The sequence below is a fragment of the Lactuca serriola genome, chromosome 3 (genome assembly GCF_051521515.1).
Source record: "Lactuca serriola cultivar US96UC23 chromosome 3, Lser_US96UC23_V15, whole genome shotgun sequence".
Taxonomy (NCBI): domain Eukaryota; kingdom Viridiplantae; phylum Streptophyta; class Magnoliopsida; order Asterales; family Asteraceae; genus Lactuca; species Lactuca serriola.
In genome coordinates this window covers 246,469,155-246,484,208 of record NC_136410.1, presented here as the reverse complement: position 1 = coordinate 246,484,208, position 15,054 = coordinate 246,469,155, and the positions used below count along the sequence as shown (strand labels likewise).

The 15,054-nt window shown below is 30.0% G+C and overlaps 2 protein-coding genes across 2 annotated transcripts; one reads left to right on the top strand and one right to left on the bottom strand.

Moving 5' to 3' along the window:
• The first annotated feature begins 230 nt into the window (after positions 1-230).
• On the top strand, positions 231-3,878 carry LOC145093839 (bifunctional nitrilase/nitrile hydratase NIT4A). Its single transcript, XM_079032094.1, has 6 exons — positions 231-449; positions 566-734; positions 1,323-1,502; positions 1,816-2,109; positions 2,402-2,683; positions 3,571-3,878. Exons 2-6 carry the CDS (start codon positions 596-598, stop codon positions 3,714-3,716), a joined length of 1,041 nt encoding a protein of 346 aa, XP_078888220.1. The 5' UTR covers positions 231-449; positions 566-595; the 3' UTR covers positions 3,717-3,878.
• Positions 3,879-6,740: 2,862 nt separating this feature from the next.
• LOC145093838 (uncharacterized) lies at positions 6,741-14,395 on the bottom strand. The gene is made up of 3 exons (XM_079032093.1): positions 13,939-14,395; positions 11,842-11,898; positions 6,741-8,000 (listed from the first exon to the last, which is right to left on the bottom strand). Exons 1-3 carry the CDS (start codon positions 14,380-14,382, stop codon positions 6,831-6,833), a joined length of 1,671 nt encoding a protein of 556 aa, XP_078888219.1. The 5' UTR covers positions 14,383-14,395; the 3' UTR covers positions 6,741-6,830.
• Positions 14,396-15,054: the final 659 nt, after the last annotated feature.

Genomic DNA, 15,054 nt, shown 5'->3' with positions numbered 1-15,054 from the left:
TTATATAAGAGATCATTATCATTTGTACGTATTGTCTATTCTTAATTATAGTAGTATTAAGTTATTATTAACCATTCTCGATGCTTTGAAGTTTGAAGATACAAAATTGATTTTGATTGACAAACCCCGATAAACTACCAAATTGGACCAGGTCAATCGTTTGTAAAAAGCCACCAGGCGCCAACTACAAAGACAATAAAAAACCCCAATTCAAGATTGTTTTTCACGAGTGAGGAGTGACCCGAGTGAGTGTGTGCTCAAAATTGCTTCTCTACTCCCTTCCAGACGTTTCTTTTTCCTCAAAATTGCTTCTCCACAATCACAGGTTCTTCTTGTCTTCACACAGAGGCTTCTAACGAATCGAAACGCTCAGAATACCAGTACCTCATTTGGGGATTTCAGCGAATTCTTGGCCTAAGTCGGATTCTCAAACTCTATTCAACATCAGGGTATGTTTCTTTTCAACTTCCGAAACATTTAATCGACTTGATTCTTCCAGTTTCATTGAACACACCTCTCTCTGTAGTCTGTAGCTAAATTCTGAAAGTTCGATTTTTAATTCTAGTAAACGACACAAAAGAATCGAGGAAAATCAATGGCGCTAGTTTCGACAACAGGAAACGATGCCGCTGTGTTCAGCGAAGTTGACATGAGTTCTTCCGATTCTTCATCCACCGTTCGAGCAACTGTTATCCAGGCCTCCACCATCTTCTATGATACCCCTGCTACCCTCGGTTCGTTTCATTTCCTTAATCGCACACCAGTTCTTGCATGCATGTTTTCGATCGTTTATGTACTATGTTCATTAGCGTTCTTCAGATAATCTGTTTGCAAGCCTCTGTAATTGCAAGAAATCTTTTGGGTTCTTAATGGAAAAAAAAAAAAAAACATGAAGTTGAAACTCTTTATTTTGGTTAAGAAACTGCAGTATACATGATTTTATATTGCTGTAATTAACCCTATACCTCTAATATAATGTTACATATATAATTCTTTTCTACGTTCACAGCTGTGTTCAGTGATTAAAAAGTTGGGTTTTTAAATGTTAACACTTGTTTTTATATTAGTCAATAACTTAAAATTTGATCTATAATGATTTTATTTTTGAGATATATTTAAAACTTTTGCATATCCATCGGAAGAATCACCAAAAGTACTACTTTTTAGAAAAAAACAATGATTTTTATTTTTTTTTATTTAGGTAACATTTCCTATTAATGGGTAGCATGTTTAAACTACAAAGTTGTAATAAGAAAAAATAAAAGTAAGAAACTATAGTAAACAAATAACCGAAAGTACATTGCTATTTCTTACATTTACAGATAAAGCCGAAAGACTATTATCCGAAGCCGCATCATATGGGTCCCAGTTAGTTGTCTTTCCAGAAGCATTCATAGGCGGATACCCTCGAGGCTCAAATTTTGGGGTCACAATTGGAAACCGAACACTTAAGGGAAAAGAAGATTTTCGCAAATATCATGCTTCAGCCATTAATGTGCCTGGTAAAACCACATTATTATATATATAGACTTTGGCCACAATAGTTTCTTATGTTGGCAGGTTTGGTCCATGTGTAGAAAATAAATCACAAAAGCTCTTCCTACAGAAAATGTCTCTGCGCATTTTGTTTACAGAAACGGTCCATGTGTTCAAAAAAATTAGAAAAATAGTCCCTGCCTAATAGAAAATTTACAGATTACACCCCCCACAAAGCGGACATAAGTAGACTTCCTCTAGTTATCAAGAAATAGGATCGTACTTTTATTGTAATTAATTTTTTTTTAATGTGAATAAGTTTTTGTTTGGATTATTTAGGTCCGGAAGTTGATCGATTGGGGGCAATGGCGGGGAAGTATAAAGTGTTTTTGGTGATGGGGGTTATAGAAAAAGACGGATATACCCTTTATTGTACGGTTTTGTTTTTTGATAATCAAGGAGGTTATCTTGGGAAGCATAGGAAGTTGATGCCAACGGCTTTGGAGAGGATAATTTGGGGATTTGGCGATGGGTCAACTGTGCCTGTTTTTGATACTCAAATTGGGAAAATTGGTGCGGCTATTTGTTGGGAGAATAAAATGCCATTGTTAAGGACTGCGATGTATGCTAAAGGTTCGATCTAGTCATCTACTTGCTAAATTTGCAGTAAATGCAATAATTACAGTTTTGGTCCCTGTAGTTTTTATTTTACATGATTTACATTTTTAGTCCCTGTAGTTTTCAGTCGGGGAAACGAATGAACTACATGGTCTTGGTCTCTTTAGTTTAATTACACTTTTGGTCTCTATAGTTTATAGTTTGCGTTAATTACAGTTTTGGTCCCTGTGGTTTACACTTTACACCGATGTGCAGTTTTGGTCCAAATTTTGAGTTTTTGACATGGTTGGTTTTTGTACGTTTATAGGAATTGAGATATACTGTGCACCAACAGCTGATTCAAGGGAAATTTGGCAAGCATCAATGACACATATTGCATTAGAAGGGGGGTGTTTTGTTTTATCTGCAAATCAATTTTGTAGAAGAAAAGATTATCCTCCTCCTCCAGAATATGTTTTTACTGGAACAGAAGAAGATCTTACACCAGAATCGGTTGTTTGTGCTGGTGGAAGTGTTATAATTTCACCATCAGGAACTGTTCTTGCGGGACCCAATTATGATGGGGAAGCACTTATTACAGCTGATTTAGGTATCCTACTTTTGGCTTTAAAAATGTTTTGTATATTATATAGGGTTAATCTCATAAAAGACCTTATATCTTGTGTTTTTTCTGGATTAAACCTCAAATTTATTTTTTGCCTGAAAAAGACCTTGTGTTTTTTCATTTTTTGTGAAAAAACCATCAACTTTGTCTTTTCGAAAAAAAAACCCTCGACATTCTAACTGCTTCCAAGTAAACCCTCTACTTTTTAAGTTTTCTCGAAAAAATCTCACAGTTTACAATTTGTTTTGGAAAAAAATAACAGAAGGGCCAGATCGGAAAAGGTGAAAAATACAAGGTCTTTTTCAGGAAAAAAATAAATTTGAGGTTTAATCTGGAAAAACCACAAAGTATAAGGTTTTTTATGAGATTAACCCAAAAAAATTGTAAAATGTGAGGTTTTTTTCGAGAAAAACTAAAAAAATTGAAGGTTTATTTGGAAGCATTTAGAAGGTTGAGGGGTTTTTTTTTTGGAAAAAAAAGACTGTTGATGGTTTTTTTTGCAAAAAGAAAAATGCAAGGGCTTTGTTTTTTTTGGTTGTTATGTTTGGCTAAACAAAAAGTAGCTTAAAAGATAGTTTTTTTAAAAATTACTCAGACTAGTTAGTGTTTCAACGAGCTTATTGAGCTTGTTTTTTTTTTTTTTTTTTTTTTTTTTTTTTAATTCTCCTAAATATACCTTTTTATTAATTATAAACAACTCAATCTTATACACGCCCTTTTATGTTAGCATATCAACTAGTTTCACCAAAAGTCATTTTTTAATTTTCACTAATCTCTTTGGGTTTTTTTTTTTTTTTTTTTTCTAGAAAAATGTCTTCAAATTTGAGATTTTCATTACTATTATGACATGGAAATGGTTAAATTTGGTATAGATCTTGGAGAAATTGTGCGTGCAAAGTTTGATTTTGATGTGGTTGGACATTATGCAAGACCCGAAGTTCTTAGCTTGATTGTAAAGGATGATCCTGCAACACCCGTGTCTTTCACATCTGAAAAGACCGAAGGCTCTCAAAAATAATCATGGCATTTGCAAAATTTATGTTTTCTTAACATTATGTAATTTGATTGCTACTTTTGTTTTCTTGAATATAGTTGTCTTTGTTGTACATGATGAATTTATTATTCATCAACCTGCGGATCTGCCCTTGATTTTCTTTGAATAAATTAATTAAACTTCTGATGTTGATGGGATTGATTAGATTTAGGGTTTCATGATTGATTTTCTTGGGTCTTGGCTTGAGCATGGTTTGTTTTGGTTTTTGCCTAATCGTTTCTAGCCTCTTGTAAAAAAAAAAAAAAAAAAAAAAAAAAAAAAAAAAAAAAAAAAAAAAAAGTAAAAACTCTCATGAGAAGGAATTGGAACTTTTTGTTTACAAAATACCTTTATTTTATGCTTTTTTAATAGTATTTTGTAAACAAATCTTCTAGTTGTTTATCTTTGTTTACATATGGTACTTATTTTGATACAATATTGTCTTTTATATAAAAAACAAAAAAAATATTACCTATGTATGACAATAACCCTGTATAGTAATAGCAAAGAGATCTACAAATTATATCTTACAACTGGTGCATTGGAAACTTGGAAAGTTACTTGACATTGTTAGGGGTGGAATTGGTACGGTACCAGTTTATTTTTCTCTAAACTGTATACCGTACCAACTATAATTGGTATAAAAGAACAGGTACCGTACCAAGTATACTTGGTTTCAATTTATTTGGCTACCAGCATGTTTGGTTGGTACAAATTGGTAATGGTATATATCAACTTCTTTTAATTTTTCATTGTAAGATTTAAAAATAAGCAAGGACATCGAGATTTTGATGTTTAGTGTAAAAATTAGTTATGTAGTTCTTTTTGTTTACAAAAGAATTCTACTAAAACAAAGAAATCGGGATTTTGATGTTTAGTATAGAAATTAGTTACGTAGTTCTTTTTGTTTACAAAAGAATTATACTAAAGTAATGCTAAAATAACGTTTTAATTTTGTAGTAATAACTATTGACTAATACAATCAAATGACTAATATAATGTTATTAAAACTGTAAACACTAAACACAATTAATAGTTGAAATATACGATTTGGTTGATATATATATATATATATATATATATATATATATATATATATATATATATATATATATATATATATATATATAATAAATGAATTGGTTGGTACGGTATTACCATGGTATTCAAATTTTTGTACCATTACCGTACCAACATTGATCAATTGGTACGGTACTACCAACCAAACATGTTGGCTACCAAATGTATTGGCTACCAACTTTCTTGGTTCGGTTGGTAACATGTTGGTTGGTTTTCCGTGGTACAATTTTGCCACCCCTAGTATTAAGTTGGTATATTACATGTCCCACGTGTAGATGTTACATGTTAAAATGCACGTTTAATCTTTATTTTTAAAAATTAACTCGGATGATTATTTGTTTGTTTTCAACTTACACGTTTCATTCCTATCCACATGAAATGAGTATTTTGCAAGGTTCTAAAAAGTTCATCATGGTTTCGCCCATGGTGTGTCATGGCTCCAATGCTTATACTTGCCGCCAAATTTTAACAAAATGTCGTTTTAAGACATATATATACAAAATTGTCGTCTTAAGTAACGCCTTACAAACAACGTGGTGCGCCACAGCTTAAAAAAGCTTGAGGCTTGACATTGCCGCCAAGTCATGCCTTATGTAATTTAGAACCTTGGTATTTTGTCCTTAATAACTTTTTTTTATCAGTTTTAAATTAAAAAATAAATAAAAATAAAACAAATATCCCTACCCCACCCCACCCCTTCTATTTCTCTCGCTTCTACAACAAGATTCGACCATAGCCACATGTTTCCATGGATTATCCACTACCACATATCACCGCTAGCACCTCCGGCACCACTACCTATCACCGCCAGCACTTCACAACCTATTTTACCCACTATATTTCGAAGAGATAACGAGAGATAAATGTAAGGGTTCAATTATGCTGGTGGAGCTCAGTTTGAAACCCTAGACAACGACAATGCATAGTGGCAGAAGGATAATAGCATTCAAGTGGTTTCTTAGAGAGATACTTGCAAATCTGACATCATTGACACATCACTGACACAACACAGAAGATGAAGAGGGAGGAGATGCAAACATATGTCGATGACTACTTCATCTCCGAAAACTAGCACAACATTGAAACCCTAGCACGTAAATCTCAAAACCCTAGCATACAAGTGGCAATGATGACCTCTCTCGCTCTCCCTCCCTCCCTCCCTCTCTCTCTCTCTCACACACTCTCTCTTTGTGTGTTTTTTCAGTTTTTCTTGAAAAAATATAATAAGTGTTATGCGGGGGCGGCTCCAGAGGCGGTGTCGCAGGCGCCAGCACCGACTGAAGTTGCCCACCCCGCTCCCGATCAAAAAGAGCGTGTATGTGTGTGTGTGTTTTGTGTTTCTCTGCTCCGACTGGGAACAGATGATTTGTTGGTGGCATAAGGACCAGAAGTAGAACGAGGGAAGAAGGGTCGTTGATGGTGTTTCTATGAGAAAAAAGAGGTGGTGGTCGACGATGATGGGTGGTGATGGTCTGGCGGTGATGATGATTTGTCAATCAAAGAATTTAGGGGAAAAAGGGTTTAAGAAGAAGGGTTATGATAAGGTGAGTGGGGTGGAGTTTTTATTTTATGTTGTATTTTGTAAATAGTTGTAAGAAAAGAAATAAAAAAAATGTAGAATAGTCATTCCATGTCTCATAAGGGATAAAACTTGCAAATTTAAATTAACGAATGATGACATGTCCAACTTTTAACAAAACAAGGGACAATCCACATTAATTTTGAAAAACATTGACTAAACGTGTGTTTTGGCGGGGTCAATTCGTATAATTTACTCGCCAATATTTTTTTGGGTTTTAAAAAAATAAAATTTGCTTGTAACACAAAAAGAGACCTGCTGATTTTCCAAAACAACTCAGTTTTTTTTAATAGTCTTTCCGGTTTTTGGTTTTGTTTCAATTTTATTTACTTGATGTTATATGAGGTATGTAATTGTATTGTTGTTCATATACTCAATAGATGTGGTATCTTCTCATGTCAAATGCATGAGCTTACATGTAATATAATTTACAAGGCAACTTATATATAAGACCTGGACCCGAGAGTATCTCTAGAAAGATCAGAACACGACACTATACGATCACGTAAATCTTTGATCAATTTGTACCTTTCCATTTCATCTTCATACTCTTTCATCGTAGATGAACAAGAAAACCCTAAAACTGTCTCTTCCAAACACTCATTCAAGTCTCCATTTCTGTTTCTCATGTCTAGTCCGAATTCCCACTCAATGCAATCTGAGTTACGCCCGACGACCTCGTCCCGTGTGCTTGTTATTTCATCATTTACTTCACCCTTGATGTTATCATACCATGACAAATCCCTAGTTCCCTCTACAAGGGTATTTCCGCCACTTATCCCTTCACCCTTTCTTCCCCTCCTAGTGGTGTTTTTATCTTCACACTTGTTTACTTTGCTTTGATACCATGTTAGAACTTCAGGCGTTGATTTTAAAGTGTCGATGCCATTATCGGCTTCCAACAATTGTTCTAGGTCATGTACGAGAACATTAACTTGTTCGTGTTTATCTTCATATTCATACTTTGCGTCTATGAGCTTCATTTGGACTCTTTCTTCACGTAACATATCCGCAACACGTAACATTTCTCTCTCTTCTTCCATTTCTTCACGAACTCTTTCCGATTCTCTCTTCAATTCTTCAAGCTCAACTCTATCTTCTTCAATACTATGCGCCATCTTTTCACATAATTGTTCCAACATCTCAGTCGCTTGCTTATCCGCTTCGGCTTTTTTTATCGCTTTTCCTAAAGAAGCTTTTGTATTTGCTAATTCCCGACCTAATTTCTTGTTCATCCGCTCTGTCTGTCGTCTGAGCTTCCTTTCGGTCTCCAATTCATGTGCTATGGTCTTGACAGCTAAGCGAACCTTGTCTTGGTCTTTCGACTCGCAAAGTGGGTCCATAGATCTTTGTTCTTTGATTAGCTTATTCACGTGTGACCGAGCCTTGTTGAGCTCATGATTTAGGGTTGAAACCAGGGAAAGGCTCGTTGGATGGTGGTGGTGGTTATGATTCGTATCCACAGTCCAAATGTGAGTTAGAAGTTTGAGTAGTTCTTTTGATATTGTAAGGGAATGCTTGATTTCATCCAAACCATGTGTCGATTTTGGCACCGAATGTTCGTTGTTCTTGGTCTCGGTATTGATTTTGACACATGGTCGAGGTTTTCCCTGACATAACACAATAACAATACGACAAATTAATTTTAACAGCTTTTGTTACAATTATGTTGATAAGAGAAAAAAGTCGTGTTTTGGATGACAAATAGAGAAATCTTATGTATTTGCATGAATCATAATAGCTTTAGAATCTGGATCAACTCTATTTTGTTTCAATGATCATCATTAGGCTATTTTGATGGGGATTTGAGTTATATTTGATCTTTCGGCAAATATCAAGTAGAAACAGCTCAAATAGATGTAAAGTGGTAAAAAAAACGATGTAAAGTTGTCCAAAATTTATTTAAATGTATGCAGATTTCATAATGGCTCAAAAAACATTAAAAAAACAGAGAGATTGTTTACAGGTAGACCTAACATGAGCAGAATATTTAAAATAAATATGTAATTTAAATTTAAATAAATAAATAAATAAATAACAGGCACGTTTTGACATGTAATAGTCTAATTCTTACAATAGATTTGCTATTTTAGTTTTATCTAATTGAACCACCGACTGTAACATTTATTTGCAATTATTATATTGGAGTATTATAATATTTTATTTAAATCAATTCATTTATGCTTTTATGGAAAACGTCAAATAGATAATGGTAAAAGTAATAACGCCTTATGTACAAATGTACAATCATGTTTTCATTTAAATATAGTTCATTATTATTTTCTGCTATATATATTGTAAAATTCATAAGTTCCCCCCTTTACCATAAAAATACAAAAAGACGGGTCAAAAAATAAAATAAAATTGGTACAAACTACTTTGGCTGTGTTTGACAAATGACATACCAGTTTAAAAGCTAGTTACTTGGTAATTGATATAACAGTATTTATTAAAAAAAATAACCAAAAAACTAGATGATAAATATTAATATAATTAAAATTCATATGAGTGTATAACATGAAACGAATATATAATGATATATTTTAAAAACCTACGGAAAAAAACACTCATCAATAAACTATATCTCTAATAGTTTTTTAACTTCTAAACTATTTTACCAGTTTTACCAAACACTATATTATAATAAGTTAAAAAAATAAATTAATTTATATGCGTTAACACATATTTCTCTCTAAAAGCATTAGATATGGGTCACGTTATAACACCAACCCCAAGTTCATATGCCACCTCATCTATAACACCACCATAACATAAAGAGGGAAATGGTGTTCCCCGTATTATAACATGTTAAGAAGTAGAGAGAGAAATAAACAAAATGATTTGATTGGTTGATAAAGGCAACAACCAATTAAATTTCTTGTTGTATTTTGTGCTTGTCACAACAAGATATGCCAGAACATCCTCTTAACAAGGAGGGGTGGTGTTCATCTTGTTATAACTAGATTATAAGGTGTCATATCAGCAAAAATAGCACTTCTTGTTGCCCATACCGTATGCTCTAAATCAACAAACGGAATTAAAATCAAAACAATTAATTAAATTGGTCGAAAATCATTGGTAAAATCTCTTAAAATGGTTTTGAAGCAATACTAATTTTATATCCATTTAATATGTTTATTTTTTGAACGGATAAATCTAGTTTATTCCTAATCTAACACTTAATTCCACCTATATTTATAACGAGACTTGAAACATTAACTCCAAAAGAAAAAAAAAACAATATTACATATCGTTAGACTAAAAACCCTTGAATATCCATTTAATACTTAATACGTAAACATTCAAATTAAGAACCAATTAACAAGACACATTAATTGAAATAATAATGGATCCAAACTGCAAAAAAGTTGGCAAAATAATTGAGTATAACCAGAAAATTAATTTTAATATAGAGGTTGACCCCCACTCTATGTTATTTATAAAGTTGAGAAAATAATGTAGGCATTTCTATTACACAAGGATAAATTTCACTTTTATTTTAATCAACAAATATAAATATATAATATACTCTTAAAATAACAATTAATTTCACTTATGTTTACGACCGGATTTAAACCCTCGAACCCAAGAAAAAAAAAAGACACCATTTGATATACCATTTGATACTGTTGAGCTAAAAGTCATTTAGTTTTAATCTTTTAATATTATAATCTCTTTATTGTGTTAATTTGTCAATGTTGTCAGAGTATAATTCGGGTATAAATAATGATATAGATTTGAATTTTGTATCATTTATTGACCGAAACTTAGAAATTCTGAAATAAATATAGAGGGGTGACCCCACGCTTGCTGTCTTTTTGACTTATAGGACTAGTGGTATGTTACAAAACATTACATAATTGATACCCAGTTTTCAAAGAATAAATAATTATTCCCATTTGCTTTTAAAATTATTCATGTATCCATACTATCTTATATTTATATTCTACATAATTTATAAGATGCGTATACATTATCACATCTATTTAAAATTATGCAAACTTTACAAATTTGGACAGATGGATATAACTTTTAAAGGGGTGTCTAGGATTATTTTTTGTTTAAAATAACTTATGTTTATTTGTAAAAATATTTATTATCTTATCCGTTTGAAAAATATATTTGGATTATTTTATTCGGTATCAAAACGAATTAGATTAATAAGATATTTTTATTGTTTGGTAAACTGTAAACTAGAAATTTTGTTATGTATAATAATAAATCAATTTATCAAAAGACTCCTTAAATAAGTCAAGAAGTAAGTAGCAAATGACTTGTCAAAAACTCTTAAATCTATTTAAGTGTTTATGAAATTGTTGTATCCAAACATAAAAAACTTCTATTACCGGTGTCAAAGCAAAATAAATCAAAAAAATAGTTTAAATAAGCAATTCCAAAAACCCTGTCATCGCTTTTATTTTGGAGAAAGTGAGGAAAACACAAATATAAAAAATACTATTTTTAAAGGTATTCTAGAACATAAATGTTAGGGAAGATTTTATAGTTTTTTCCTTTGCCTAGAAAGCATAAAACATATGAGATTTTCTTTTATTTCCAAATAAAAAACATAAATAAATTAATAATTCCATTTTTCTTAGCTTTCCTTTTTTTTTTTTTAAATCGTTAAAAAACAATGTGCAAACAAAATGATAACACCTAACAAGGATATAACATGAGACATAGAGTTATATTCCAAACAAAGATAGATGAGTTATTCTTGTGGTGTTGTGAATTTAGTAATTATGATATTTTATATTTTAAACCTTAATGATATTATGCAATTTACATAGTTCGAAGAAATTCTAATTTGAAAATATTTTTTCAATTTTTATCAAATCTTATCATGTTTCTATTAAAACTAAAAATAACAAATTTCAGTAAAACCTAATATATTACCATTTAATTCTAAAAAAAACCATTATATTATTTTTTTTAGTGTATTAAAACCCCTATAATTTTTTAAATGTATAATTTAAAGTTTTTTAATCTTGGAAAGAGCTTAACCTATTTTCATCCAACAATTAAAAAACCAATATATTATTTATTTTTTACGACGTTAAAACTCCTATATTTTCTGAATAGAGGTTTCAAAACTTTAAATTAGACAATATCATAATATGGGTTTCAAACTTTCAATTTACCTACAGTGTTTTTTAAGAAATTGAATGAAAATATGTTGACATTAATATAATTTTAGTAATAGTTTCAATAAAATTATAGGGTTTGTTGTTGTTCCTATTGCTGCATAATAATAATAATAATAAAGGTAAACTAATAATTAAAACAAAAATGATAGAAGAAAAAAACAAAATAAACGTTTTTGACCAAACGCAGTCTTGCATTTTTGTAAGATCACCGAAAAAATATTGTATTTTTTTCTACCAGACGTTTGGATTTATTATTTGAAATCGATATTAAATTTGACCTTAAGAATTAAAAGTCAAACGTTACCTCATTTGGCCTGGCATCACAAATCAATGGCATTCCCCCATGGCGTGGATTTATTACCTGCAAAATGTGATAAATGTATGGTTGCCATCAATGTTATAAATAGTAATAAAAACTAAAATTCACTGAATAACAATTCTTGTTATTACTTTTTTCATATTGGTTATGTATTAAATATTAAAGTATTTTTTGTGCACATTGGATCCTTAAATAACTTTGTCTCCAAATCAATATCTTTATGACTCATATACCATTTTTTATGGTTTTAGAATGGTACAAATAAATATTATATAAAAATAGTTATTATAATTATAATATATTTCAGTAAGTACTAGAAAGAGATCTGCTGATAAAAAATAAAAATATTTTGTCACAAATTATTTTAGTGTTAAGTCGTACAAATAATCTTGTGTGCAAACAAAATGATATATATATATATATATATATATATATATATATATATATATATATATAATGTGAATGGATAATTATTGTGTGGACGTGTGGATAATGTTATTTTATGAAAATTATTAAGAGAATATGTTGTTTACTAATGTGAATACGTTCAATCTCACAAAACTATTGTTATTTTAATGGATTCTCACAAATTCTAATTCATTTTTGTTCTCATTCATCGTTTTTTATTTATTTTAATTCTTACATAATACAACTCAATAAACATCCTGATAACATTCTGACAGAATGAGAATAATTAAAAAAAGTGTATAATAATCTTATAGACGATTTAATTAGTGAAAATGCTTAATAATTAAAATAATTATATAAGATTGAACGTATTCATATTATTAAATAACATATTTTATTTGTAATTCTCACAGAATAACATTATCCATACGTCTACACAATAGATGTCAATCCACATTTAAACCGAGCTATATATATATATATATATATATATATATATATATATATATATATATATATATATATATATATAACTTAGTATGTTGTGTTTTATTTTATTTTTTATTTTTACACCATTCAATGCATAATTCTAGGCTCAATAGCACATATATAATATATTGTGACAAATATTTTAATTTGTATGTGTAGCTTACAATAAGTCCAGTTATGTCTCTAATATTTATTTTGCATTTTTATTTTTTTATAAGTTGTTTAAAATATAAATTTTGATTAAACAAATTGCTTCATTTAAATAAGACTAAAATTACAAAAATATTTAAACTCATTAACCAAGATAATTTCAAAGAGAAAATAATATTTCCCTCTAATATTCCCTCTATCATCTAAATTAATTTAATATTGGAAAAGATGATTTGCATCATAAGAATAATACTAAGATGGTGTTTTTATGTGTATGTGATACTAAATACTCAAAATCGGATAATCAATAGATAATTATTAACTGTAACTAAATTCTAGATCTTTGAATAAGATTATTTTATTTAGATAACATGACAAAAAAAGACGTATGTAAATTACATTATATGAAGGCAGTAAAAAAGATGTTTATAAAATGGGAGTAGATTCTCCAGCATAATAAATTTATCCATCCACATAAAATAAAACATTTTTACAACTATGAGACAAGTCAATAAAAAATATATTTTATGTGGATAAATTTTGAAATAGAAAAAGAGTAGATTCATAAAAAAGAGGTTTATAAATTAAGTTATATGAAAGAGTAAAAAAGTAGAAAAGACGTAAATATGAAAACATTTATTTTATTTAGATAACATGACTAAAAAAGACGTTTATAAATTAAGTTATATGAAAAGATAAAAAAGACATTTATAAAATAGACATTTATAAAAAGGACATGTTTGTGAAATGGGATAAGACGTTCATAAAAGAGAAGTCTATTTTATTTAGATAACATGACTGAAATTGACGTTAATATAAATTAACTTAAAAACAAGGGATTATATATGAATAAGTAATATTATTTTCTCATTTGTTAATACGTTTTTAGTGATAAATTATGTTAATTTGAAAAAACTAGTTAAAATGAACTGCACAAAATCGAAAAGTATACACATGAAGAAAAAGAACTGTTAACAAGTTACAATGTGAACAAAATATGGTTTAAAGTTGACAAAGAAAGAGTAATGAACAAACCTCGGGAGCAGAATCACGACAAGGAGATTCGCGACTCTTGTTTCGAGATCGATCCAAATTCACAATCGATTTCTCGTACATTTCATGCACTCGATTATCAGCTCCCGACTTCTGCAATGTCATTATCCCCTGTTCATCTGTTTGGAAGGTACTCCGATCCAACCTATTCATACATTTCTCATTTTGCAGTGAATCTGTTTGCTCGATTAAAAGTTGCGACATATTACTGTTTACAAACGATGAGGAAGAAGTTGTCGGGAACCTCCGCTTTCTGATCTTGCATGGAATCTCTGGGTTGCTGTTCTCCATCTGCAAATGGAAGCTTTGAAGAAAAAGAGATTGTTGGGTGAAGAGAGAAAGAACGATAATTGATGAAGACGAGGCGTTTGATAAAATGCCAAAGAGAAGAGGTGGCAAATACATGAATATAATGGGAACATGCATGTGGGAATGGACGGCGGGGATGATGGATGGGTAGAGGGTACCCACATTATTATTATTTATTACCATTTTATATTCCTCCTAACACGTTATATTGTTGTTTTAATGTTTCAATAGACAATAATAACTGGATATGCATAATTGTTATCTATGATTCTATTCTCTGGGTTTTCAAATATTTTTAATATTTGATTTAGTATATATACTAGATTATAGCCCGCGTTAAACGCGGGAAACGCATACAAAAACATATAATCGTTTATAGATATTGTATAATGAGTATAAAAAAATATATGGTTATTGGTATTATTGAAATGTATAGAAAATACATTAAAAACGATAAATATATATAATCATTGAAAGATCTCTTTGTAGACATCATTTTTTATTTTATTAGTTGAACGACTTTCCTCGTTTCATATAGTTATGATATTTATATATTTATAAGCATTTTAATTAGACGTTCCTTGCATAATAATGTTACCTAATTTAAACATATATTGACAACCAATATACCGTTTTTTCTATTGCATTAAATATTGACAACTATTTCATTTATTCAAATAAAGTTATGTAATATAATTTATAAAATGTTAAATGTTATATAGATTTAATTTTAGTATATCATCAATGGAGATTCTTTTCTAAATCATGATTGGTTTATTTTAAATTGAT